The sequence below is a fragment of the Myotis myotis genome, unplaced genomic scaffold, assembly GCF_014108235.1.
Source record: "Myotis myotis isolate mMyoMyo1 unplaced genomic scaffold, mMyoMyo1.p scaffold_m19_p_2, whole genome shotgun sequence".
Classification (NCBI taxonomy): domain Eukaryota; kingdom Metazoa; phylum Chordata; class Mammalia; order Chiroptera; family Vespertilionidae; genus Myotis; species Myotis myotis.
The window spans coordinates 211,034,289-211,060,544 of NW_023416324.1; the positions used below are offsets into that span (position 1 = coordinate 211,034,289).

Below are 26,256 nucleotides of genomic sequence, written 5' to 3' on the forward strand. Positions count from 1 at the left end.
GCCTGCCCTCCTCCTGCTGCCAGGCCTTTCCCAGAAGCTGAGGGCCCATGGGAGTCACCTGTGGGGCAGAGAGGGCGTGGAGTCTGCCCGAATCGAAGGCCGGGAGCCATTCCCCTGGCCTGAGAGGAGCCTGACTAGGGGCTCTGCCTTGCTGGCCTGCGGCCGGTTTCCTTTTCTTTTTTTAAGGATTTTTTAAAATAATTTTTATCCATTGATTTGAGAGAGAAAAAGAAACATCAGTGTGTTGTTCCATTCATTGATGCCTTCACTGGTTGCTTCCTGTATGCGCCCTGACTGGGGATCGAACCTGCAGCCTTGGCTTATCGGGACGACTCTCACCTACTGAGCATCCGGCCTGGCTGCAGCCCCGTTTTCTTTGCTATGTTGCAGCTAGGACACAGCCCCTCCTTAAATGAAGGGGGACGGGTGCTTCCGCTTTGTTGCGTGGGGCGGATGACACGCTGTGGTGGGCGAGGGGCAGCTTCCCTGGTTCCTGAGCCTGACGGTGTCTCCCTCCCCTCTCTCTGCAAGCGGAGAGCAGGTGCACGGTGTCGGGGATGGAGTGTGGCTCCTCGGGGACCTGTGTCAGCGCCTCCCTCTGGTGTGACGGGATCCTGCACTGTCCCAGCGGGGAGGACGAGAACCAGTGCGGTGAGTGGGAAGCTGCACGTGGCCAGGGGCTGGGCGCCGGGGTCCACCGTGTCCGGGGTCCACCGTGGCCAGGGCATGATGGTGCAGGGCATGTCCACTCCATCGTGAGTCCCTGCCTGGAGCCTTGGGTTAACCCCGATTTTCAGATGAGGAGACAGGCTCAGAGCGGGTGTGCTCCTCATTCTGCATCACACAGCGGCGGGAGGGACATGACAGGGCCAGTCCCCGTGACAGGACATGCCCACTCCCATCTGCCACAGACGTCCCACACGGCAGTAACAGTGAGCAGCCGTGTACAATGTGAAGTTGAGCGCACACTGAGTTTTTGTGGCTGTGAGAGGGCGAGTGACGCTTGGGTACCGGAGTGGGGCTAACGTCACTGGTGCCCAATCCTGAGTAAAGGCTGTTCCTCTGAGCTGGGAACGCTTCGTGCAGTGCATGCCGGGAGGGAAAGACTGGGCATCGTGGTCGTCCTCCTGCCCCTGTGGCCCCCTCAGCAAGCTTCCCTTCCTGCTCGTCCCCACTTCCATGTAGACACACCATGTATGTACACATGCACACACATGCCTGGGCCCCAGGCTGGCCTCAGCCGCCGCATGTCACCTGTGTCTGCAGGCGAAGGCCTTTTCTCTGCCAGGAGCTCCCGGTCAGCAAGTGGCTCACGCATGCTTCAGACTTGGGCCAGAGCGCCTGCCTCTGTGTTAGCGATGGTGTTTGTCACCGTTTCTTACAGAAAGTGGGGCGTTTGTGAGGCTGAGTGGAGGGTGGTGAAGATTCCGGGTAGAATGGCTTTTGGTATTTCCCATGTGCATGTGCGAGACAGACTCGTGTTACCTGGACAGTCTCTTCCTCGCTCTCCTTTAACATGTAAGTTGTATGTACTTAAATACCTGCAGAGTTAATACATTCAAGTGGATCAGAATTCAGGAAGTCCCAAAGGAGAGATGTCATCCCCCCAACTCTGCTCACACACACACACTCATACACCAACTCACACACCACACACACTCTCATGTATGCACACCACTATACAAACATACAGGCATACACACACACTCTCATATAGACACACCACATAGACACACTCTCATGTACACACATAATCAAATACACACACACACACGTACACATTCTCATGTAGACGCACCATGTATGTACACATACACACATGCCTGTGCACCAGCCTTGCCTCGTTTTTCAGGTGCAACTAATATGAGTTTCTTGCTTCTCCTTCAGGAGAGATTTTGCATAAACAAGCACATATTGTTTGCATGTTAAGGCCATTTCCCCGTGGCTGTCATCCAGCCGGCACGCAGCCTGGAATCGGGCCTCAGCTCCTTCCCGTCCCCTCTGCTGCCCAGAGTCCCTGCGTGAGGCCGCGCCCTCCGTCCCAGTCTCCTCCTGGGGACAGTTAGTTCTGCCACCACTTGTTGTCACACACATGTGCCAAGCACGTGAGCACCTCGAGGACCATTTCCTGCTGGGTCGGAGGGTCGTGCGTGTATAATTTCTAGGTCCCCCTCAATGTGGTTGTGCTATTATCTAGTTTTCATATCAGTGATTCACATAAAACAATGTAGACGGACGCGACGTGCGTGGTCTGTACTCGAGCAGGACACGCATGCGATGCGCTTTGAGCCCGTCCTCCCCGGGGGAGGAGGGAATTTTCCTTGGGGCGCACGGCTCCGGACGTGGAGACCACCCGCCGCTCATGGAGAACGAGCAGCGTGTGGCGCTTTCCTCCCACGTTGGCTCACTTCCCACGTCCACTGCTGTGCTTTCTGTGAGCTTCACCCTAGCGAGGGGAACGGGAGAGCCGTCGAGGTGCCGCAGCCACCATGCTGGCTGCACGCCTGAGAGCGGCGAAGCGGGCAGGCGAAGTGTTCTCATCGCCACAGGAAGCAGGAAACTCGGGCCGCGGTGCTGGAGACGCTCATCACCTTGATTGCAGCCTTTCTTTCACATGCACACGTACGTCGGAACAACATGAATATACACACTTGTACGTCTTAAATACACACACTCTGTATGTGTCGGTGCTGCCTCAGTAAAGCTGAAACAGGTCACCATCCTGAAAGCACACACTGCTCGCGACCGGCTGGGTGGGCTCTCGGGTGCGCCCCGTCCTCTTTCCGAGTTAGCCCTTGAACGCAGATGGTTGGAAGGGAAAATAAACCCCCACGTCACCCACAAGTCAAGACGGACTGTCTCCCTCACTTTCAACCACGTCTGTGTCAGTTTTACTTTAATTTTGGAAGTAGTTTAATTCTGGTTACCTTCTGAACACTGGTAGACTTTATTTTTGGAGCAGTGTTAGGTGTACAGAAATCGCGCAGGGAGTACAGGGTCCCATCCCCCTCAGAGTTGTCCCGGTCTGTAACGTCCTGCGTTAGGGTGGTACGTGCGTTACAATTGATGAGCCAATACCCATATGTCATTATTAACTGCAGTCCTGAGATCACAGTTGGGTTTGCTCTCGATACTGTGGACAAGTGTGTAATGTATTTACATTTGGGCATTGGGTTTGGACAAATGAATAATGATGTGTCTCCATTTTTGAAGTGTCGTACCCAGTAATTTCACTGCCCTAGACTTCCTCTCTGCCCCACCTGCTCATCCCTCCCCCAGCGCCAGGCAACCCCAGGTCTTTTCACTGTCTCCATGGTTTTGCCTTTTCCAGAATGTCCTATAGTTGGGATCATACATTATGCGGCCTTTTCGGATCGGCTTCTGTCCCTTAGTAACACGCATTGAGGTTGCCTCCATGTCTTTTCATGGCTCGATAGCTCATTTCTTTTTAGCTCTGAATCATCTCCCATTGTCTGGGTGCAGTACAGGTGGCTTATCCACGCACCTAACACGTGGCACCTGGAACCACTCATCACGGAAACATTGGGAAGTAATCAGACCGAGGCTGGAATTTCACGGAGGAATACTGTCAGTCAGCGTGTCCAGCGAGTCAGGGGCACAGATGGGAGGCGAGAGTGAGGCCTGAGAATAGTGGGTCCCTCATTTTACACTTTGGGCTCACAGACACACCCCAGAACACACCCCCTCAGAACACAGAGTGCGGTTTTACATGGCATCGCCACCCGACTTCTCTCCACACAAGATGTTCTCGGAATTCTTTTTTTTTTTTTTTTTTTTTTTTTTTAATTAACTTTTTATTGTTCAGATTATTACATTTGTTCCTCTTTTTTTTCCCCCCATAACTCCCCTCCTCCCAGTTCCCGCCCCACCCTCCGCCCTCACTCCCCACCCACTATCCTCATCCATAGGTGCACGATTTTTGTCCAGTCTCTTCCCGCATCTCCCACACCCCTTTCCCCCCCAGGAATAGTCAGTCCATTCCCTTTCTATGTCCCTGATTCTATTATAATCGACAGTTCATTCTGTTCATCAGATTATTTATTCACTTGATTCTTAGATTCACTTGTTGATAGATGCATATTTGTTGTTCATAATTTGTATCTTTACCTTTTTCTTCCTCTTCCCCTTCTTAAAGGATACCTTTCAGCATTTCATATAATCCTGGTTTGGTGGTGATGAACTCCTTTAGCTTTTCCTTATCTGTGAAGCTCTTTATCTGACCTTCAATTCTGAATGATAGCTTTGCTGGATAAAGTAATCTTGGTTGTAGGTTCTTGGTATTCATCACTTTGAATATTTCTTGCCACTCCCTTCTGGCCTGCAAAGTTTCTGTTGAGAAATCAGCTGACAGTCGTATGGGTATTCCCTTGTAGGTAACTGAGTTTCTTTCTCTTGCTGTTTTTAAGATTCTCTCTTTATCTTTTGCTCTTGGCATTTTAATTATGATGTGTCTTGGTGTGGTCCTCTTTGGATTCCTTTTGTTTGGGGTTCTCCGCGCTTCTTGGACCTGTAAGTCCATTTCTTTCACCAGGTGGGGGAAGTTTTCTGTCATTATTTCTTCAAATAGGTTTTCAATATCTTGCTCTCTCTCATCTTCTGGCACCCCTATAATTCTGATGTTGGTATGCTTGAAGCTGTCCCAGAGGCTCCTTACACTATCCTCGCATTTTTGGATTCTTTTTTCATTTTGCTTTTCCGGTTGGGTGTTTTTTGCTTCCTCGCATTTCAAATCATTGACTTGATTCTTGCGCTCCTCTGGTCTGCTGTCGGGAGTCTGTATAATATTCGTTATTTCAGTCCGTGTATGCTTAATTTCTAGTTGGTTCCCCAATATAAGATCGAGGGTCTTATTAGTTTTCTTGTAGATCTCATTAAGTTTATCGACGGCTTCTAAACAGTTCTTGAGAGACCTTAAAAGTGTGGTTCTGAACTCTATATCTTCCATTGACAATTTTGTCCTGTTTCTTTGTCTCCGCATTTTGTTATGCTTCCTTGGTGCACCCCCTAGTGGTCTTTGTTCGCAGTCTTATAGTTAAATCTTGATTGTTGTAGCTAATTCCAGGGAGGGTTTGACCTCCAGGCCAAGTGGCTATGAGAATCAGCTGTGTCAGCAGTGAGAGAACTTCTGTCCTCTAGGGAGGTGCTAATCTGGCGTTTGCCTGAGGCTATCCGGCAAATGCCTGTGTGCAGGGCTTGGGCGGGGCGGGTCGCACAGGATCAACAGGGTGGGCCAGAGAGAGCAGTTATGGCGGCTCTCAGTCCTGTCCCCAGGGGCTCTGCCTCTCTGAGTCCCAGCACCCGCTGCAAAGCTCAGAGAGAAAGCTGCACTCGCTCTGACCGAAGCCAGACAGTCCCGCTTCTCCCGTTTGAGTCTGGGTCCCTAAAGACTCCCCCGGATCTGGAGCTCAGAGTCTGCGACTCCCTCCCGATTGAAAACGCCAACCGCGCCCTCCACCGCCAGCCTGCTCGCGCACTCCGCACCTCAGAATTTGACTTCAGCACTGCGCCTCCTCTGAGTGTCCGTATGCGTTTCTCTTTCCTCCTAGTTGTAGGACTTCCACTCAGGCAGCGTTCCTGTGGTTCTGGGTGATGTCCCTTCCGTTTTTTGGTTTCACTTTTGAAGTAGTTGTTCAAAGCAGCAAACTCCAGCGTTAACCTATGCCGCCATCTTGGTTCTCCCGGAATTCTTTTTTTTGTTTGTTTTTCAAATATATTTCTTTATTGATTTCAGAGAGGAAGGGAGAGGGAGAGAGAGATAGAAACATCAATGATGAGAGAATCACTGATCGGTTGCCTCCTGCACCACCCTCCCCCTCCTCCCTACTGGGGATCGAGCCGCAACCCGGGTATGTGCCCTGACCGGGAATCGAACCCGGACCCTTCAGTCCGCAGGCCGACACTCTATCCACGAAGCCAGATTGGCTAGGGCTGGTCTCAGAATTCTGAGTTGTGCTCCCTTCTAGGGAGAGAGAGAAAAGAATGGAACTGGGGGTGGCTCACGCTGTATTTATAAAGTTTTGTCTGTAAACAAAAGAGCTGCAGTTTTGGCAAAACGTGGATGGATTTAGGGGCAGAGCCTTGCACCAGGAACTGGGCACATCCCTGGGTGCTCTGCTCGGCCCAGGGTTTGGGCCAGAGATGGTCACGTGCTGCTCAAAGTGATGGTTGAAAGAGCAACTCTCAAAAGTAGTTGTATTGCGATCTAATTCACAGACCATAGCCTTCACCCTTTAAAGCAAACCATCCAGTGGTTTCGCGTATTCAGAGATGCACAGCCATCCATTGCCGCATCGATTGAGGGGTGTTTCTGTCACTTCAAAAGCAAGCCTCACCCCTTACCCCTTCCCCACCCCCCAAGCCCTTTGCAGCCTCTAATCTCCCTCCGGGCCTTGCTGATTTCCCCTGGACGTTTCCTAGACATGGATCCAGACGGTGTGTGGCCTGGCGTCTGGCTTCTGTCAGTCAGCGGTGACAGCGCTCATGCTGTCCATGTGTCCCTGTGTCCGTGCGTCCTTCCTTTGGTGGCCGAGGACCCTCTATGGTGCCTCTATCTGCTGACGGACACTTGGGTTGTCCCCCCTCTGCTGTTGGGAACAGTGTCCCCAGGGAACGTCTGTGCACAAGGTTTTGTCTGAGTCCCTGTTCTCAGTTCTTTTGGGTAAAGAGCACTTCTTAGCAGGAAAAGGAGACGACGATCCCTCGTGTGTGGTGGGCGCCTGGGGGAGAGGGACCTGCCGCCTCGAGTGGCATCCAGGGGAGGGTGGGGCCCTCGCGCAGCTGGGACGATGGTCTGAGACTCACGGGCCTCTCTCCTCTGCAGTGCGTCTCTACGGACCCAACTTCATCCTGCAGGTGTACTCGTCCCAGAGGAAGTCCTGGCATCCCGTGTGCCGAGACGACTGGAGCGAGAGCTACGGGAGGGCAGCGTGCCAGGACATGGGCTACAGGTGAGTTCAGGGCCCCCGGCTTCGCGGCTGGAGCTGGGCACCATGGTGACAGAGACAGGCAGAAACTTCAGAAAGACCAGTGGTTCTCGCTGCCCTTCCCTGGGCATGCCAGCCCACGAACACCACCTGCCGAACACCGCCCGCTGTGTCTCCTTCCCAGGGCTGCTTTGGGAAGCCAGCAGGTGGCTCTGCTGCCCCCCCACAGCACCCCTGCTCTCCCCCACCCCCCCCCCGTCTGTCTCCGGCCACCCAGCCCTGCCTTGACCTCCATCCACTCCTGGTTACTCAGGACCATCCTGAGCTGAGGTCACCAGGGCCCAGGATGTTGACAGAGGGCCACCTTGGTGGGGGGCTGGGGTCAGGGTGCCTGTGGAGGGCTGGACGGGGAAGGTCAGCAGGAACAGACGCTGCACAACCTTCACGGCATGCACAGGAGGCAGCGAAGGCCACTGAATGTGGGAGCACTGATCATCAGACATATACAAGAGAATTCCTTCCTACGCGCGGCCACAGGGAAGGAGGGAGAGGAGAGGGGGTGTCCCCATCCAGAGCGTCCCAGCCAGGGCTCCCAGAGCACCCCTGGGATACGCAGGGCAGCCCCCTGCCCCCACGAGGCAAGACCGTGTGATTTGGTTACCACCGCCCCTTGCTTGGGGTGTCCCTGTGTGGCTTCTCTGCAATTACAGGGTGTTCTCTATGTGCCAAGCTTCAAAATGAACCACCACTTGGTAGAAACATTGGCAGCTTAGCTAATGAAGTACCTGAATGCCACCCCACTGCAGGGTGGAAGGGCGTAGCGAAGCCCCGTCACAGCCCGGCGCCTGAATTTATTTCTAACTGGGGCATTTTACCATCCGTCAGTTTTGTTAGGCCGCATGTGCGTACACACCCCCTTCTCGTTTCCTTGGCCTAACCCAGTGGTCGGCAAACTGCGGCTCGCAAACCACATGTGGCTCTTTGGCCCCTTGAGTGTGGCTCTTCCACAAAATACCAACTTCTGCGCATGGGCCACAAAGTTTCAATCGCACTGTATGTGCGCCCGCACGTGGTATTTTGTGGAAGAGCCACACTCAAGGGGCCAAAGAGCCGCATGTGTCTTGTGAGCCGCAGTTTGCCGACCACTGGCCTAACCCAAACTAGATTAGAATCACCACCGGTGGGGGACTTGGTCCGATCCTCAGGGTTATCGGGTCCAAAGATGCTTATAACAGTCCCTTGTCCATGTTTGTGATGCTGTTTTCCAGCCTGCTAAGGCGTCCCTCTTCATCTCAATTTCATGCAAGGGGAGTGTTAGCACAAGGTTTGTAATCGCTTGCGACTTAACCATCATTTTGAAGGCGATGTTCTGTCTTTTTCAGGAATAGTTTTTATTCCAGCCAAGGAATAGTGGATGACAGCGGGGCCACCAGCTTCCTGAAGCTGAACATCAGTGCCGGCAGCACCGACCTCTATAAAAAGCTCTACCACAGGTATGTGGCGGCTGCCGCTCCCCTTTGAGACATTCATAATGAGAGCAACGGCAGGGACGTCACGGCAGCGCCGGCCCGGGGCTGACTTTTCTGAGCTGCGGCTGCGGGTTGGGCCGGTTCTCACTCCAGGAGCATGGGCCCTGGGCAGGACCACTGCCCCGAGCAGCCCTGGGTCCATTCTGGGGAAGGTTTGTGTGCCATCTCGTTGTGCCCTGTGCCCTCTGCGCTATTAGATGACATTGCAAAAAGGAGAGTCCACGTCGTTTCTTCACTGTCTGGATATTAGAGCTGAGCCTACTGGGCGGTCAGGGGAGGTCTCTGGAAACGAAGAGAGCGCCTTGGGTCACTGCAGGGTGACCACCTCTGCTTGCCTGCACTTGGCTGGTTTTAGCACTGACGTCCTGCTTCCAGGATCCCCGCCGCCCCAGGCAGCAGGGTGGTTGGTCCCCAGCCCCAAACCCAGGGTCACAGGATGCCCTGGGAGGGCCGGGAGGCAGCAGCTCAGTTCAGCCATCATTTCCTGGACCTCCACGCTGACTTGCAGTCCTGGGTGGGTCACAGTGTGCCCTGTGGGTGGTAATGAACCCAAACGCCAGGTCACAGGATCCCCAGGTCACATGATCGATGGCTTAGCTGGTTAGGAAGGTGGGGAGGGGTGGGCTGAGCTACGTGATTTGTTTTGCGTGTATTTAAGATGTTGACAGTCTCCCTAGTCTGGTCATTGTCTGAATGCTCTTTAATGTGAGACACAGTGTCCTTTGTGCACGAGCCTCCCCCAGCTGCCAGGTCCCGGTCCCTCCCCCCAGGTGTCAGCCGGCCGCCACCTCCCGCAGGCCAGGTGCTGCTGGAGGGAAGGATGGATAATCACGCCGTCCCTCCTTCCCATGAGTGGGAGGCCGGAAGCTGGTTTGCATTCCTGGTGGCCGCTGGCTGAGGTGTCTGGGGGGGCCGACTTCCTCTCGAGCCTGGCTGTCCCTGGGAAGGTGACAGGGTGCGCCCAAGAGGCAGGCTGTGCCCGGCCAGGTGTGCCCATCAAAACAGCGGGGCTGCGGTCTGGCCACCAGGGAAGCCAAACACAGCTGCCTGGGCCCTTTGTACCTGCTGAGTGCTGCCTTGTCCCCCTGGGTGACCGCAGATGGGGCTGAGCAGGGGCGGAAGCTGCCACCTTGCCTCTGTGAACCTTGGGAGCTCAGGAGGGCCGCGGCCTAGGAGGGGAGAGAGAAGGCATTGGCCTGGCTCGTGGTGTCTCTACGTGGCAGGGGTGGGGAGACTTCCCTTTTGCTCTCAGAAGGTGCCCTTTGTTATTGTGGACGATAACAGACCCCAGGAGTTCACTAAACCCCATGCATACTAAACCCCAGGAGCTCAGGGACTGGAAGTAACCACATAGGGTGGTCGGGAATGAAAACTTCCTAACCACAAGTGAGCCATGGCGATAGTCACGTCCTAGGCCGGTATTCTTCTTTAACAAAGGTCAGTCTTTGCCTTCACTGCGCCTGTCTGTTGTCTTTTTTTGCATCTACAATAACATAAATGATAACATACCTTTGGAATATCAACGTAATTTCCTCCCCTTCCCCCCTCAAAGCACAATCAGAGTGGAAACCATGATCCCCTCATTGTTATTATCATGTTAATTGCTAACTGTAAACTGTCCTGTACCCACCTCTGTAGAAGAAGCATGCATTTATCATTTCACTTTTTATCCAATCCCAGAGGTTTCCTTGCTTTGCTTTCTCCCGCCTCCCTAATCTATCACCAGTGGATTTCATGTGACCCACTTATATCTCCTCCTTTGGTTGTAATATATAAAATAAGCCAAATCCATTGTGATTTTGCTTCCCAGCAATTGTCGCCAGTTTGGCTCAAATGAACTCATAAAAAAATTCGTACAGGTTTGGGCATTTCTTACATTGTTGGTCTTACATCTGAGCCGCTGGTGGGGCCCGTCAGAGTGGCCGCAGCGAGCCCAGAGGCTGATGACTGCACAGCCAGGTTCCCCTGGAGAATCAACCTCACGATTCTTAGAAAACACTTTTTCGTGGGAATGTGCTTCTCGGCATTGCCAGTGCCTCTCAGCCAGGACCGCCGGGACACGCCGTGGTCCTTGGAACGTGGGTCGTGTGGGCAGGAAGGTGTTGCAAACGGCTTACAGGATTTGGGCTTGTGGTGGGTCATTTGGGGGATGATTCGAAGAAGCAGGGATTGGCTCTGGATTGGATGCTGGCAGGAGTCGAGGGTGATTCTTGGATTGGCATCTCAGCACTTTTTTCCCAGCAGGTGGGCGGCATGAAGCCCGGCTACCCCAGGGTTGGCATGGAAGCTGCCGTCACTCAGAGTAGAGGGTCCTTGATTGGGACCAGGCCCACGGTGTGCCTGCCCCGGCAGGACTGTGCGGTGGGCTTGTGTGTGCTGTCCTTGACGAGCAGTGGCTGGCCCGGTGTTGGTCTCTGAAGTTGTTTGTGTGAAGTGGACCGTGGCCAGCTGTGAATGCCCAGATGTTGAGGCTGCTTCTCTCCTCCTCAGCATATTAGGGGAACATTCAATATACACCAGGATGCATCGGCAAACCTCGAATGTTTGCCTCCCAAAGCAGTAACTCTTTTTTTTTTCCCTTCTGCTTCCGGACGAATAATCGCTTGAATTGTTGTCTGTATGACAAATGTGAAGAAGCAGTCATAGGAAACCAAAGTTTACAAATGGCTCCCTTGAAAAAGTAGAGGCTGATTTAAAATCCCAGAATAAACATAATGGCCGATGTTGTTGCATGCTTACCCTCAAAGCCATCCGATGAGTTGGTGCTGTCATTAGCCCATTCTGCAGATGGGGAAACTGAGGCACAGAGGTTACGTAACTTGCCAAACTGGGGTTTGACCCACTCTCGGTGTCTGCTCTTCACCACTGTCCTCTAACTGGATTTACTTTCCTGATTCAAGCCGTTGGTCACGGACCCCTCTACGTCTGGGGAGGCAGGGGAGTGAGAACGTTGGAAAACACTCTTAAGTATTTTGAGAGTCAAATGGCTCACCGATTGTGACCACAGAGGTCAAAAGTGCAGATGAGAAATCGCCCTGCCCACTCAGTACACTCATCTGTCTGTCTTTCTTCTTTTGTAGTGATGTCTGTTCTTCAAAAACAGTGGTTTCTCTACGCTGTATAGGTAAGTGAGCCTGGGTGTTCCTGTTTGGTCCTGTATTTTCGGATACAGATCCCGTGTCTGGGAAGGTGGAGAGAGAAGGGGGCCCCTCTGGACCACCCCGAGGTGGAGCTGGAGGCCTGAGGCTGCTGTGTTTGCATTACTTCTGCTTGCAAACCCCTTAGCAGCAGGGAGGCTCTGGCCTGCACTCCGCTCGGGGACGCCTGTCCTGTTCCTTTACGGGCTCTCGGTCCTGAAGCTCAGCTTCTCTGATCGAAGGGGCGAGACTAGCAGATGCTCCCAGTGGTCCTGGCAGTAGCTCCCCAGCCCACTGGGCTCAAGCTTCTTCGGGTACCAAGGGAGCCAGGTGCCCGCCCCGCCCTCCGGCCCCGCCAGCACCGGGTGGGCAGGTGACCAGCACACAGGCGGATCCGTCCTTCACTTTGTTCCATGATCTTGGGCCTCTGAGCATCCAATCCCTCCAGGACTGGGGAGATCCAGGGCCTTTGTCACCCAGGACCCACGCTGGGTGTCTGGAAACACAGTGGCAGTAAAAGAGGTGCTTGGAGGGGGTGGGGGATCTCAGGGTGACTGGCATGTCCCTCACCACTCCAACCTAAGAGACCAGGCCATGTTCTCCAAAAGTCAGACCCCAAACAACCTGGAATGAAAGGTGGGAATAGTTGTCCACCAGCCTGGTGGGGCCTGAGGGACGGGCGCGGTCCGGGCGCACGCTGCATGGGTGGATATCGGGGTGCAGGATGGCCCGTGTCCTGCTCACTGGCTTGCTCTGTTGTGCTTGTCGCTTCCAGAGTGCGGGGTCAACTCGAAGATGGGCCGCCAGAGTCGGATCGTGGGCGGATCGAGTGCTGCCCCGGGGGACTGGCCCTGGCAGGTCAGCCTGCACGTCCAGGGTGTCCACGTCTGTGGAGGCTCCATTATCACCCCCGAGTGGATCGTGACGGCTGCCCACTGCGTGGAAGAGTATGTTCACGGGGAAGCGGCTCCTGGGTTGGGAGGTGGCTCTGTGGCCCCGTGACCTTGAGCGACGGGTTTTGACCTCTTCGAGCTCCAGTTTCCTCATGTATAAGTGGGGCTCTAATGGCGCCCCCTCGGTCCCTGAGAGGGTCAGATGAGCCACTGCACGTGATGCCTCGGCCACACCCATCCCTCAGCAAGCGTGCATCGGGCGTCCACTGAGGGCAGGATTCTGGGAGCAAGGACGCAGGGTCGGGGTGGGGTGTCACTGCCTTTCCTGCCCTCGAGGGAGCTCTGGTCTCTGGACGATCGTCTTGGGAGAGGCCACACTCAGACACTCTCGGGGATCGCACACGGCCCTGCTGGAAGGTTCCCTGTGGCCTCAGTTAGGTTTCCTTGGCCACATAGCCGGCTGGGAGGGGCAAGGGGAAGGCATAATTTATAGTGCTGGCTTTTGTGGAAGATACTGTCCCCATCCCCTTTTATTCCTTAAACATAGAGTTGTTGTTGTTGTTGTTTTTAATATAGTTGTATTGATTTCAGAGAGAAAGGGAGAGGGAGAGAAAAACATCAATGTTTAGAGAGAACCATTGATCAGCTGCCTCCTGCACGCCCCCTACTGGGGATCAAGTCCGCAACCTGGACATGTGTTCTTGCCCGGAATCAAAACTGGGACCCTTCAGTCCGCAGGCCAATGCTCTATCCACTAAGCCACACCGGCTAGGGCTTAAACATAAGAGTTTTTGCTCACATGTCGGTTTTGGAGGAAAACTCACTCATCAGAGCTGTTTTTCTGGTTTAGCGTGAGGCTGGGCCTGGCCCCGCTGTGTGGCCTCAGGCGGGGCCGTCAAGATGTCTACACATGACAGGTGTGTGGGCTGCTGCCAGGGCTGTGGTGGCAGCAGATATGTGACACGGCACCAGAGTTAAGTTAGGGTTTTTCAAAATGCTGACACGCCGAGCTCAAAAGGTTCACCATCACTGCTCTAGATAAAGGTGAGGGCTAGAGACCTAGAGGCTATTCGCCACTACACATTCATAAAGCACCTACTGAGTGTCAGGAAATCCCTAGCACATCAAGGTAGGTAAGACCCGGTCCTGCCAGAAACGAAGTTTAAAACCTCAGAGAGGCAGGTAGGTCCAAGAAACAGTGTTCTCAGAATTGCGGGGCTCCGTGGGCTGCTGCCGGGGCCCACGGGGCACAGGGCTCAGCCAGGAGGCAGAGCAGGGGCTAGAAGGCGGTAAGGTGTGCAGGTGAGGCCGGGCCGAGGCGGGGACTGGGGAGGCCCGACTCCTGCTGGCCAGTCTCGCTGGCTTTGGTGGACCTGTCACCCCCGGGGACGCTGGGCTCCAGCGTCTGACTTCTGCTCCTCCAGTGAGTGTTTCGCGTCTGCGGCTCTGAGACGCTGAGCGGTGTCCACCTTTGCCCCCAGGCCTCTGAACAATCCCCGGTACTGGGTGGCCTTTGCGGGAATCCTGAGACAGTCCGCCATGTTCTACGGAAACGCGTACCGCGTGGGCAAGGTGGTTTCTCATCCGCACTATGACTCCAAGACCAAGAACAACGACATCGCTCTTATGAAGCTGCAGACGCCGCTGACTTTTAACGGTACACCCCTCTGTCCGCGGGGCGCGGGGCGCGGGGGCCGTGCCGGCCACAGCTGAAGGAGAGGCTCGCTGGACATAAAACCTGGGCTGTGAGCCCTGGGAGGCAGGGGAGGCGGGCGGAGGGGTGGCTGGCAGGAGTGTGCTCAGCAGAAGCCAGATCACCGGGAAACGTGCCGTGTGTGTTGAGGGAAGCAGTGACCACCACACTTTCCTCCACGTAGGGGGGCAATTTAACCAACACGGGAGAGTGTGGCATGTTGGCATCGGGGGCTGGCAGGCTCTTTGGGGGGCATCTGTGCACTGTGGGGCCCCTGCCCCTAGATGCCGGGAGCTGCCTCGGTTGTGCAGGCAAAGGCTGTCAGACACTCCTTGGGGGCAGCGTCACCGCCAGTGAGGCCAACTGGTCTCTGGCTTGTAAAGATGCTTTAGTTTTCCACATTATTCTGGAAAGAAAATACTTTAAAGTAATAACAACTTAAAACGATATGAAAACCAACCAACATGCGTTCCCTGCGCTTCTTAGCTGGGCCCCGATCTAGTCCATCCAAGGGTCCAGAGCCCTCTAGCGCCCCCTCTCACCCTGACCCACCCCCAGGGAAGAAGACGCAAAACCACGTCACTGCCCTCCAGGTGCTTACATTCCAGTCAGGAAACAAGGCAGGTGGAGGCGGGTCCAGCACGGCCCCCAGGAGCTAGAAGTGCCCTCTAGCCTCCTGGCCACTGGCAACTTCCATTGGTCTGTCTTTCTTACCGTCTGTCACTTGGAGACACTGTGTATTTTTCATTTCTGTTTCTGGAAGACTTCGTTTGAAGAAAAGTTAATTGTGTGTGTTTTGAAGCAGAGCTAGCCAATTGTTCCCTTTGTAAGTCGCACAACTTCCGGAGGCGAGCGTCCTGCCTGTTGGAAGGAGGGCTCCGGCAGGGGCAGAAGGCGGGGTGCCAGGACCCGCTGGCACCCGGGCTTTCCTCGGGCAGAATGGCCCAGCCGTGGGCACACGGGGAAGGTCCAGAGGAAGGCCCCCGCCTTCGTCAGAACAGATGAGCTCACAGTGCTTTTTCTTCTCGAAACAGACAAAGTGAAGCCGGTGTGTCTGCCCAACCCGGGCCTGATGCTGGAGCCGAGACAGGCCTGCTGGATCTCCGGGTGGGGGGCCACCTACGAGAAAGGTGAGGCTCCTGGGCACTCGAGTCTGCAGTCCCGTGAGCACGGCCCTGGGTTTGCAAGGGGGAGGCCCGAGGCCCGGGTTTCAATCCTGGGTCTACTCCCGCGGGCTGGGTGACTGGGGGCAGTTCACACAGGCTTTGTGCCTCAGTTTGACGAGTGTACGAGGAGGGTGTGGGATGGAGAAAAGCCGGATTGTTTACGGAGGGAGACAGGAGCTCCTGGCTGGTGGGGTCGCTGGAGAAGAGGGAGCAATGACTGGGGAAGGTGAGCCTGCAGAACCCAGTCGCTGAGTGATGACGAGGGCGATTCTGGAACACGGCAGGGGGTGGGGGTCGGGGGGGGGGAGTTCCCTGGATCCAGGGGCAGGACGTCTTCCCCCTGAAACCCAAACCTAGAGCTGCACTAAGCGCAGACCCACCAGCTGCAGGGTGACCCGGGCTCCCCGGGAGACGGCTTAGGAGGTAGGAGGGAGGAGCGAGGCAGGGCCACCTGTCTGTCCGCAGTGGCCTGTCTCCAGGAGGGGGTCCACCCCTCCCGTGGGAGCCCCTGGCTGCACTGATGGCGCGATGACCTGGTCTGTCTCAGGGAAAACGTCGGACATGCTGAACGCCGCGATGGTGCCCCTCATCGAGCCCGGGCAGTGTAACAACAGATACGTCTACAACAACCTGGTCACGCCCACCATGGTCTGCGCCGGGTACCTGCAGGGCAGCGTCGATTCCTGCCAGGTGTTTGCCGTTTTCTGCTCTTGCCTACCCCACTGAGTCCATGAGTCCCTTCTCCCCGCTGAGAGAGAAGGTTCCATGTCCCTGGGATACAGGGTTTTATATTAGCTAAGTGTCCATGGAACAGAAACAAGTATTGGACTGTTTTAAAATACAGACACTAATTGACTTAGTGACTCTTAGCTCATCTACTAGTAGACTAAAATTCATCGCTGGCATAGTCTCTCTTGGGGATTCGATTACTCTTACCTACTGGAGGAGATATGACACCCACACACCCACTGGGACCCCCACCCTCTGTGCAAGGTCATGGCATGTGCGGTTGTGGCTTGACGTCGCTCCGTTGCGTGCTTGTCCCCCAGGGCGACAGTGGCGGCCCTCTGGTCACGTTGAAAAACAGCATCTGGTGGCTGATTGGGGACACGAGCTGGGGGTCCGGCTGCGCCAAGGCGAACAGGCCAGGAGTGTACGGAAACGTGACGATGTTTACAGACTGGATCTATCGACAAATGAAGGTGATTTCCCTGTCCTCCTGGCTCAGAGCTCGGACACGTGTTACCGCCCAGGTGTCTATGAGCCGTGGTCCTGCTGCCAGGAGCTGAGGGCTGCCCACATCACCCTGCATGCCCGCCCCTTCCCCCCACCGTGTCCACCCATCACTGCTGGGGGCCTCGCTTGCACACCGCCCAGTGGGTGTGGATGAAGCAGCCGGGCTCAGCGTGGCAGGGCTGATGTCACACAGGCTGTGCTCTGCTGACCACAGTCCGGCTCAGCTGGCTCCACCCAGACTTCGGTGCGGGCAGAGAGCACAGGGACGCAAATTAGCTAGTGGAGTCGGGACGGTGCCCTGTCCTTTTCTGGGCCATTGAGTGCACCCCGGGCAGGTCCCGAAGTCCGGGGGTGGGGGAACAGCTGGGGCTCTCTGGTGCACACAGAGGCGGTGAAGGCGGGAGGTCCCGGGGGCTCCCTGCCATCCTGCCCTCTGGACTCCGGGCCTGACCACGCTGCCCAGTGGGGACCTCTCCCTGGTGCTGCCTGGATCCCGGGCGAGAGCCAGGTCCCTCTCCATCCCGGGCCCCTGCCAGGGCTGGGCTGCCCGTGAGAGAAGTATTTTCACTTTGTGTCCCCCCAAGTCTCCAGTCTGGGGAGGGGGGCAGGACCCGAGGGCATTGTCTGACATGGCCCCCAATAAAACCAGAGGACCTCATACCTTCTAGTGGCCACAGCAGCTGGCCGAGTGCTGGAATGGGCACCCGGATGTCCTGTTGGGGGCTGCCCGGTGGAGGGACGCGGGTGGGGCTTGGCGGGGAGCCTGGCCCAGGGGGGGACAGTCTGCCGGGTCTGTGAGAGAGCAAACTGCACGGGTGTTCGGGGCATGGCCAGGGCCCAGCACCGGAGCATCAGGCGGAAGGCTGGGTGCAGGAGAGGCCACGGCAGGGAGCCAGGCGGTTGAACACTGATGTCTCTCGGTGGCTGTGAGGAGCGAGATCTCCCAGCCCAGGCCTGTGTCCCGGCCCTGCTAAGCGGTTTGCTTCCGCACACACCCTGCTCCTCCCTCCCTCCAGGCCCGGGCACACGTGGTCCTCAGCCCAGCTGCCCGCCGCCACGGTCAGCCTCACCCCTTGACCTTCGTGCCGTGGGGAAACCACGTCCCTTTGTCCTCGGGGGCTTGCTCAGCTGGTGTATAAGTGCCTTGTCGACCTAGAGAGAAAAGAAGTTTTCTACCCATGTTTATCTTAAGGAAGTAACATCCTTTCTTCTCCCTGTGAACAGGCAAACAGCTGATCCGCCCGGCCTCGTCCCCAACACCGTCAACCAGAAAACGGAGGGGCTGGTCTTTCATTCCCTGTGCCTGGTGTATTTTAGAGATGACCCAGAGGTCCTTTCGTTTTGATTAAATCATGAGCTTGTCTGTCTTTGGCAGTCTCCACCGTTCTGCGCAGGCCACGTGGGGCTCCTCCCCGGGCCCTGCTCCCTGAGCTTCTGTCCTAAAGGGGTGACCACCCGGGCTGTGTGTGGGTGTCTCGGGCCAACGCAGGGCAGAGGGCTGGAGTCTGCCCACCCGCATCTCCCTCTGAGCCCGTCCAGGGGGTGCCCACGGGGCTGGTGCCCTCTCAGCTGTGGACGGTTAGAGATGGGAAGGGCGCTTCGCCCTGGGCCTCCGGTAGGGAGGCCCCTTGGTAGCCCCGGGCCGGTCTCCCCACAGGAGTTCTCACTCATCATGTTTAACTGACTTAGCAGCCTCGGGTGGTGGCTGGAAATCCAGGGACCCGCCCTTCATGGGGGATGACTTGATAATCACGTGAAAGGGCAGAGAAACCTTTTTTCTTCTTGTGGGTGAGAGTGCATACCAGTGGTTTTCAACCTTCCTAATGCCGCGACCCTTTAATACAGTTCCTCATATTATGGTGACCCCCAATTTCACTGTTACAAATTGAACATCATTAAAGCATAGTGATCAATCACAAAAACAATATGTAATTATATATGTGTTTTCCAAGGGTCTTAGGCGGTGACCCCTGTGAAAGGGTCATTCGACCCCCAAAGGCATCGTGACCCACAGGTTGAGAACCGCTGGTGTAGACAGAGCCCTTGGAGCACGGCAGCCATTATACGGGTTCGCTCCTGAGCGCACTCGGTGTGGCCACCAAATATCAGGTGGGGCTCCGCCCGGAGAGACCAGCCTGGCTCCCGGCCCCTAGGGCCTAGGCCAGTGGTCGGCAAACTCATTAGTCAACAGAGCCAAATATCAACAGGACAACGACTGAAATTTCTTTTGAGAGCCACATTTTTTAACCTTAAACTATATAGGTAGGTCCATTGTTATTAACTTAATTAGGGTCCTCCTAAGGCTTAGGAAGAGCCACACTCAAGGGGCCAAAGAGCCGCATGTGGCTCGCGAGCCGCAGTTTGCCAGCCACAGGCCTAGGCGATGTGCACCTCAGGGAGGGCCAGGTGCGCTGCCATGCTGCCCTTCGGCCTGCTGATCACCGGGAATTGAGGTTACGGGGGAATCAGGGATGTGTGATCCAGCGACACTGTCTGCCTGTACCGTTTCCACGTGCTACTCTACCTCAGTGCTCATGGCGTCTCGGCTGTGAGGCTCCCAGTAGTTGCCACATTGGGTTCCGTGGAACTGCTGTCCTTGCCACGGGTGAGCAGCGGCCTGTGGGAGCTGCTTTCCCAGTGCCTGCGTCTGGTTTCACGTTCTGTAAAGGAGTTTGCTGGAGAGCAGCACTGTGCTTGCGGCGAAGAAGGGAAAGGTGAATTGTGGACTCCGCGTGGGTGGCCCCTTCGGCCCCTGGGTGTCCCCCGGAAGGAGGGGCCACGCTGGAACTGCGGGGGGCGGTCAGTGCTCAGTCAGGACGTTGGGTTCCAGGAATGAAATGATGCTCCTGCTAGGACTTGACCTTGGAGTGGCAGGTGGTGTGACCGCCTTCTCAGATGCTGGTTCCATTGGCCTCCGTGGCAGCGGCATCCCCGAGGTCTCCCAGACCCACGGCACGGAGGCGCCCGCTCCCCACGCCGGAGGTTACCCGGTGTGAGAACGGGCTCCTCCTTTCCTGCTCCCTTTTATTTATGTGACCCCCGTTTGTCTTGTTTTGTATCTTTTTTTTAAACTGTAAATTGAATTGTGAAATATTGTACAAATAAATTATACTCTTTTTCCAAATACGTGTTGAGTCTTGGGTGTCCTATTCCCCCTCGGCTGAGGGTTTCCTGCCACGTTCACAAAAGCGCTGCTAGTTCTGAGTCGGGGTTACCCCAGGTTTTAGCGAGTAGGCCACTTCACAACAAGGGGTCGGGTCTGATGACGGAGTCTACACCCAGAAGTGTCCACGTGGGCAGTGCCAACCTTTTCCGTTACAGTTTTCATTTTGGATTCACTTTGTGAACAGTTTTCCTATGGGATGAGGCTGACTCCACTTCAAGATGTAGCCGGAGAGCTGAGACTAGGGACATACAGACATGCTTGTATTCATACTTTTATAAAGAGAAGGTAGGCCCTAGTCAGTTTGCTCAGTGGTCAGAGCATCGGTCCCAGGTTTGATTCCGGTCAAGGGCATGTACCTCAGTTACAAGTTTGACCCCTGGCCCTGGTTGGGGCGCATGTGGGAGGCAACCAATCAATGTGTCTCTCTCACATCAATGTTTCTCTCTCTGTCTCTTCCACTCTCTCTTAAAAAAAACACACACAAAAACAGCCCTAACCGGTTTGGCTCAGTGGATAGAGCATTGGCTTGTGGACTGAAAGGTCCCAGGTTTGATTCCAGTCAAGGGCATGTATCTGGGTTGCAGGCACATTCCCAGTAGAAGGTGTGCAGGAGGCAGCTGATCGATGTTTCTCTCTCATCGATGTTTCTAACTCTATCCCTCTCCCTTCCCCTCTGTGAAAAATTAATAAAATATATTTTTAAAAATCAATGGGGAAAAATAGAAAAACAAAGAAGTTAATTTGCTTAAGATAAAATGACCCAACATACTTATGAAAACGTAAGTATTAATGACAGTGCATAATTCGTGCCGCTCATGTTGCTTCATGCAGCTGGTCAGCAGGTGAGTCCCTGCATGGGTTCCCCTCCCGCTGCGTGGCCACAGGGCAGCCCCGCTTCACGCTCGGGTCTGGTCGGCTCCCAGCTCTCTGTTTCATGGTCCCCTGGTCCTGCCCGTTTCCCAGCCTTTGCCCCTCGGCCCAAGGCTGCGTCGGGAGCCCGACTTCGTAAACAGCCACAGATCCCAGCCCCGCAGCCTCGGCTGCTTTGGATGCAGAGCGAGGGATGCGAGCCCTGAGCGCCCTCTCCCAGGCTCCCAGTGTGTTAAGGAGAGGCTGGAATTAATGCTGCTTCTAAAGGAACATGTACGAAACTCACCCACGTGCCAGCGATCTCATTGTAAATGAGTCAGCTCCTTAACTAGTGGAGCTCGGGCCGTCGCTTTGCTGGGGCCGAGGAGCCTGATCTTATCCTTTTCCCTGGAAGGAAAAGTGAGGTGGGATCTGACCACTGGAGGCCAAGCCTTCCCCTGGCTTCCCCTTTGCTGCTCCTGCTGCTGCTGGTGGGGGACTTGCCGCTCAGATTGGGTCCTCGGTTCCCAAACGCACACAGACCCTCGGGGACTTGCCAGCCTGCCGGGTGCTTCTGGCTTGGCCTTGCCTGGGGAAGGTAGTGATAAAGGCAGGTGCCCCGCATGGCATCTTAGAGGACAACCACACACCCAGGACGTCCTCTGGACAAGCGCCCGTGTCTCCCCCGCCACCCGCCCTCCCACAGCATCATTGAGCACCTGCAGCGGGCCAGACCGTGCGTCCTGTCAGCTCAAGGCTTTGGTCAGTTCCATTCTCTCCAGCCCTTCATCTTGCTCTGCTCCAAACTCAGCCCCATCCCACGGGACAACCGAGCCCGACGTGCCTGGAGTGAGGGCCCATGAGTGGGCATCACTGTTATCTGAGCACATTGTGCACGGCCGATGGGCCTCCCGGCCGGTGCTACCGCGTGGGCAGCGGAATCTGGGGGTGTCCCTCAGGGGTGTGGGGCAGGGCTGGGGGACTTCTGGGCGGTTCAGCCCCTTGCCTGAGCCCTACTGCTCTCTGAAGGAAGCCCCCACATGGACTCCAGCTACTTCTTCCTGTGTCCTGACCACCTGGGAGGGACAGTGCACTCCTCCCCTGCTGAGATCCCTGGACACCTGCTCTTTTTGGCCAAAAGGAAAGAGATTGTGAGTCCTCATCAGCTTTACCCTCCTCCCCCATGCCGCTGGGTAGACTCCGCATCCGGAGCACAGACTGTCAGCGTTCTTCCTCCGCCCTCTCTGGGACTGTCAGAGAAATGATAACAGCAAAGAACCCTGGGCAACACTGCCACCTGTGCCCCTGGTCCCCAGGTGTCTGCTCAGTGGCAAGAACACCTGGGACTGGAGCAGTTACTTGTGCCGGCCACAAGGAGGCGCCAGCTCTCCAGCTCCGAGGTGAGAAGCTGGCCCAGTCTCCTAAAGGGACACTGCCTAGAACTGGACTGGGAATGTGTGCCCTGCCCGCTTACCCCCGTTCTTACAAAAGTCTGTGCGTACTGGTATAGTGATCTCTTTAAATATGAGTCACACTGGCTCCTGGGAGCGCTCCATCCTGCATCAGCCTGCAGGTGTTTGGCCCTGAGCGCGGCACGAAGGTGCTGCCCCATCGTCTTGGCATTCCCTCTGGTACATAAATTCCCAAATTGTCCCCAAGCATTGAGGAGCTTGGAGTGTCAGGAATGACGGCAGGGGACAGCGTAACTAGCCCTCTCCCCGGCCCTGACCAGCGGTTGCCCAGCGTGGCCGGAAGCCCCTCCTTTCTGGACACGTTGGGAGAAAGCGCTCCTGCCGCTCAGGCTGGTTGTGCGGAGTGGGCCTCCCTGAAGGGCGTTCGCTCGCGAGTCCTCCCCCTGGCAGCTGGCTCGCACCTCGTCGCTCTGCCTGCCCCCTGCCTTCCCTCCTCCGGGCCTGCGAGGCTTCAGCTCCCTTCAGAGGACATGGTGCGTCCAGTGTCCTGCCCTGAGCGGCCGTGGCGGGGTGTCTGCGAGCGTCCACCCCTGGCGAGACCAGACAGCAGGACTGCGGTGCCCCTCCAGGCGATTCGTGGTCAGCAGTCCTGCCTCTGCTCCCCCGGCCACGGCCAGCCAGCGCCTCCGCCTGCTGGGCCACCTCTCCCAACTCGGCCTTCATCTTCAACTCCAAGCAGGTGCCCAGGGATTGGACAGTCGGACAACTGACCAGGGCACAGGATAAACAACTAAGGCTGGTAGCTCTCCCCGTTTCACTTCCCCGCATTTCCCCTCAGCCTCTTATCAGTAACCAGACCACGCGCTTTTACTCAACTTCCTCATTCCTACACCTGGCCCCACTCCCCGGGTCCCTGCCTGCTGTCATTTCCAGGCTCTCCCCCCAAATGAAAAGGGTGCCAGCGAAACGTCTGTTAGAAAAGAGTTTATTACAAACAGATGAAGTATGCCTTCTACAGCATTCATGCAGCGGGCACTCAGGGTCCTAAAACATCGGGCACATGAACAGTCGGAGAAACCGGGCAACAGCCCTGCTATGGTGCTCAGGGGCGTGGGTCCCTGAGGAAGACGGGGGAGAGCCGGGGAAGCGGGGACGACATGATGGGAAGATCAGTTTCCTCACCAGGAAGACGGTGCCAGCCGCCCAACCTAAACCACATCCTGCAAGGGGGCAGGGGGGTCGCGAGTCTCACGCTGGAAACCACATCTGGAAACCACAGCTTCCTCCTGGTCCCTCCCCTCTACGGGGATGAGCAGGGGTGACTAACGAAGGGGACCCCGGGAGGTGAGGCGCAGGGGAGACAGCCCTTAGCCCGGGAACTGGGCCAGCCGGCGCCGGGCCTTGGTGAGCCGCGCCAGCCGCTCCTTCAGGAACTTCCTCTTGTCGCTGGTGTCGCTGTGCTCCTTGAGGAGCCAGTCGTACCTCTCCTTGTCCTGCAGCAGCTGGAGCATGGCCTTCTGCAGCTGCTGCCCGTACGACCGGAGGATGAAGAACTGGATGACCAGGGGGATGTGGCTGGACAGGCGGTTGCTGGCCTCCTGCAAGGGACGGTTCACAGAGGGCTTGAGGGGACCCTGAAGGAAAGTCCCCCCTCGTGACTTTCGCCACGTGAGCTCCCGGCGGGACCGGGCCCAGCAGGTCTCAAACCTCGGTGCCAGGGGCAGCGAGGGAGCCCACACGTCCCTGCGGTGCAGAGGGCGCGGCTGGGGGCTGGGGTCAGGGCCAGCTGGGCTCCCGCTGGCTTGTCCTGACGATGAAAGGGTCACTTCTGACGGGAGACGGTCAGAGGTGCCCCAGAAAGGGAAATGGGGGACACGTTCACACTATTTACAATTCTGCCCCGAAGATTTTATGCTGTTTTTTGTTTGTGTTTTTAAGTCAACACTAAGATATGTAGCAGAACAGAGGCTGGGCTATCAAAAGCCACAGAAGGGCCCAGGGAGTTCCAGGCAGATGGACAGGTAGTTCCACCCCTGCTCCTCACCCTTACCCCTATCCCCCTCCCGCCTGTGAGTGAAGAGTTTCTCTTTCCTGAGACAGGCCATCTCTCCGGCAGCTCAGAGAGACTGGCACTGAGCAAGGGCTGTGACCTCTCGGCGCCTTGGTTCCTTCTCTATAAAATACCAGCACCGGCCACGGGATGGTTAGAAGGTGACAGTTTGGAAAGATGCCAGGCGTGGAATGAGTCTAGAGCAGCGGTTCTCAACCTGTGGGTCGCGACCCCTTTGGCGGTCGAACGACCCTTTCACAGGGGTCGCCTAAGACCATCCTGCATATCAGATATTTACATTATGATTCATACGAGTAGCAACATTACAGTTATGAAGTAGGAACGAAAATGATTTTATGGTTGGGTCACAACATGAGGAACTGTATTTAAAGGGCCAGAAGGTGGAGAGCCACTGGTCTAGCGGGTCAGTGACGTGAAGATGGCACACAGGCTACGTGTTCTAGAGGGGGCGTGAGCCAGGAGGGCGGCCTGTCCCCAGACAGAGACGGAGGAAAGAAGAAAAGGGACAGGCTGGCAGAAGGCATGCAGGCGGGATGCTGGGGGCCACCAGCACTGAGGTCTGATGCTGGAGAACGGACAGGAGGGACGGCTAATATCTGGAGCGACACAATCAGGCACCCGAAGCAGCTTCCTGCAGGTAACACGGATCGATCTGAAGCAAGTGCTAGGCCTGCCCCCGGTCTGATGGTCACGTTCATGTGTCAGCTGGGCCAGGCAACAATCCCCAGGTATTCGGTCAAACACGAATTGAGGTGTCCTGCAGATGTGGCTAGCATCTACAACCAGCTGGCTTTAATGAAGGAGGCTGTCCTCATCATGTGGGTGGGCCTGTCCAACCAGCTGAAGGCCTTACGAGAAAGACATCCTGCCTGTACACAGCAGTTTCGACTCCTGCCCAGGAACCTCCCACCCACCTCGCCTGCTGGCCTTCCTACGAACCCTGGACTTGCCCCGCCAGACCCCACAACCCATCAGCCAGCTCCTAGAAACACATTTCTTTTCCTTTTTTAATTTTTTAGATTTTTTGTTTGTTTTTGTTAATCCTCACCCGAGGATACTTTTCCATTGATTTTTAGAGAGAATGGAAGAGAGAGGGAAAGACAGAGAGAAACATCGATTTGAGAGAAACACATTGATTGGCTGCCTCCTGCAGGAGCCCTGACCAGGGCCTGGGCCGGGGAGGAGCCTGCAACCAAGGTACATGCCCTTGACCGGAATTGAACCCGGGACCCTTTGGTCCACAGGCTGATGCTCTATCCACTGAGCCAAACCGGCCAGGGCTAGAAACACATTTCTTTACCTACATCTATCCTATTGGTTCTGTTTCCCTGGTACAACCCTGACTAATACACCAGAAATCCCATTTATCCTCCAGATATATGATGCATGAATAATTCCAAGCACTGCAACATCCCTGTGGTAGCAAAAGACTGGAAACACACTACGCCTGCAGCAGCACACGCCCATAAAATGAGACTCCGCTGCCATGACAAAGAATAGGGCAGCACCCGTGAGCGGGAATGGGACAATCTCCAAGGTGCAGCAAAGGAAGCAAGATGCCAAGCAGCACACACGGCTAACCCTGGTGCAAAAACAATTTGCATATACACATACATCGCGCGCACACGCACACACACAAACACACACGTGTATGCTGTCCCTTGGAGGACATCGAGAGCCTGGAGGACTTGTCTGCTGCTGCTGGGGAGGGGATGGCATGGCTCCGGCGGGGTGGGCGGGAGGCCCACTCTCCACCGTCACTTGCTGTTCTGGATTTTGTGCGTGTGTACGCATGGCCTGCTCTAACAGGTTCTGTGAGGCAGGGGAGCAGACACAGGGTGAGTGTCGCTGCAGGAGAGGCCAAGGCCCACAGGCGTCCTTCTGTCTTGCCCTTCACTGGCTTCGCTCACAGGTGTGCACCTCCCAGTGTTAGGGGACACGGAGGTTAGAGCCCTGCGGCTGGGGGCGCGGCGTTCCCCCGGGAGCGTTAGAAATGCGGCATCTGGGCCCAGCTCAGACCTGCGATCCGCCCCTGCATGTCAACAAGACCCCGGAGGTCAAGTCTGAGAAGCACGGCTTCAAGCACAGGAACGGTGAAGGATGGAGACACCTGGGAAAGCGAGGGGTGATTATGTGCTCTACGTGTCCAGGTTTCTCGTG

At 55.9% G+C, this 26,256-nt stretch overlaps 2 protein-coding genes across 8 annotated transcripts in view; one reads left to right on the top strand and one right to left on the bottom strand.

The window, feature by feature from the left end:
• The window catches only part of TMPRSS2 (transmembrane serine protease 2), a 32,553-nt gene extending 14,588 nt beyond the window's left edge, over positions 1-17,965 (top strand). For all 5 annotated transcript variants that reach the window (XM_036350392.1, XM_036350387.1, XM_036350389.1 and 2 more), the window contains 10 exons: positions 532-651; positions 6,842-6,968; positions 8,327-8,437; positions 11,554-11,597; positions 12,386-12,557; positions 13,985-14,160; positions 15,231-15,326; positions 15,910-16,052; positions 16,412-16,564; positions 17,823-17,965. In XM_036350392.1, the coding sequence (XP_036206285.1) occupies positions 532-651; positions 6,842-6,968; positions 8,327-8,437; positions 11,554-11,597; positions 12,386-12,557; positions 13,985-14,160; positions 15,231-15,326; positions 15,910-16,052; positions 16,412-16,564; positions 17,823-17,834 (1,154 nt within the window). In that variant the 3' untranslated portion in view covers positions 17,835-17,965. The remainder of the gene's footprint in view (positions 1-531; positions 652-6,841; positions 6,969-8,326; positions 8,438-11,553; positions 11,598-12,385; positions 12,558-13,984; positions 14,161-15,230; positions 15,327-15,909; positions 16,053-16,411; positions 16,565-17,822) is intronic.
• Positions 17,966-22,993: 5,028 nt separating this feature from the next.
• Positions 22,994-26,256, bottom strand: part of MX1 (MX dynamin like GTPase 1) — a 28,899-nt gene continuing 25,636 nt past the window's right edge. For all 3 annotated transcript variants that reach the window (XM_036350246.1, XM_036350247.1, XM_036350244.1), the window contains one exon: positions 22,994-23,623. In XM_036350246.1, the coding sequence (XP_036206139.1) occupies positions 23,393-23,623 (231 nt within the window). In that variant the 3' untranslated portion in view covers positions 22,994-23,392. The remainder of the gene's footprint in view (positions 23,624-26,256) is intronic.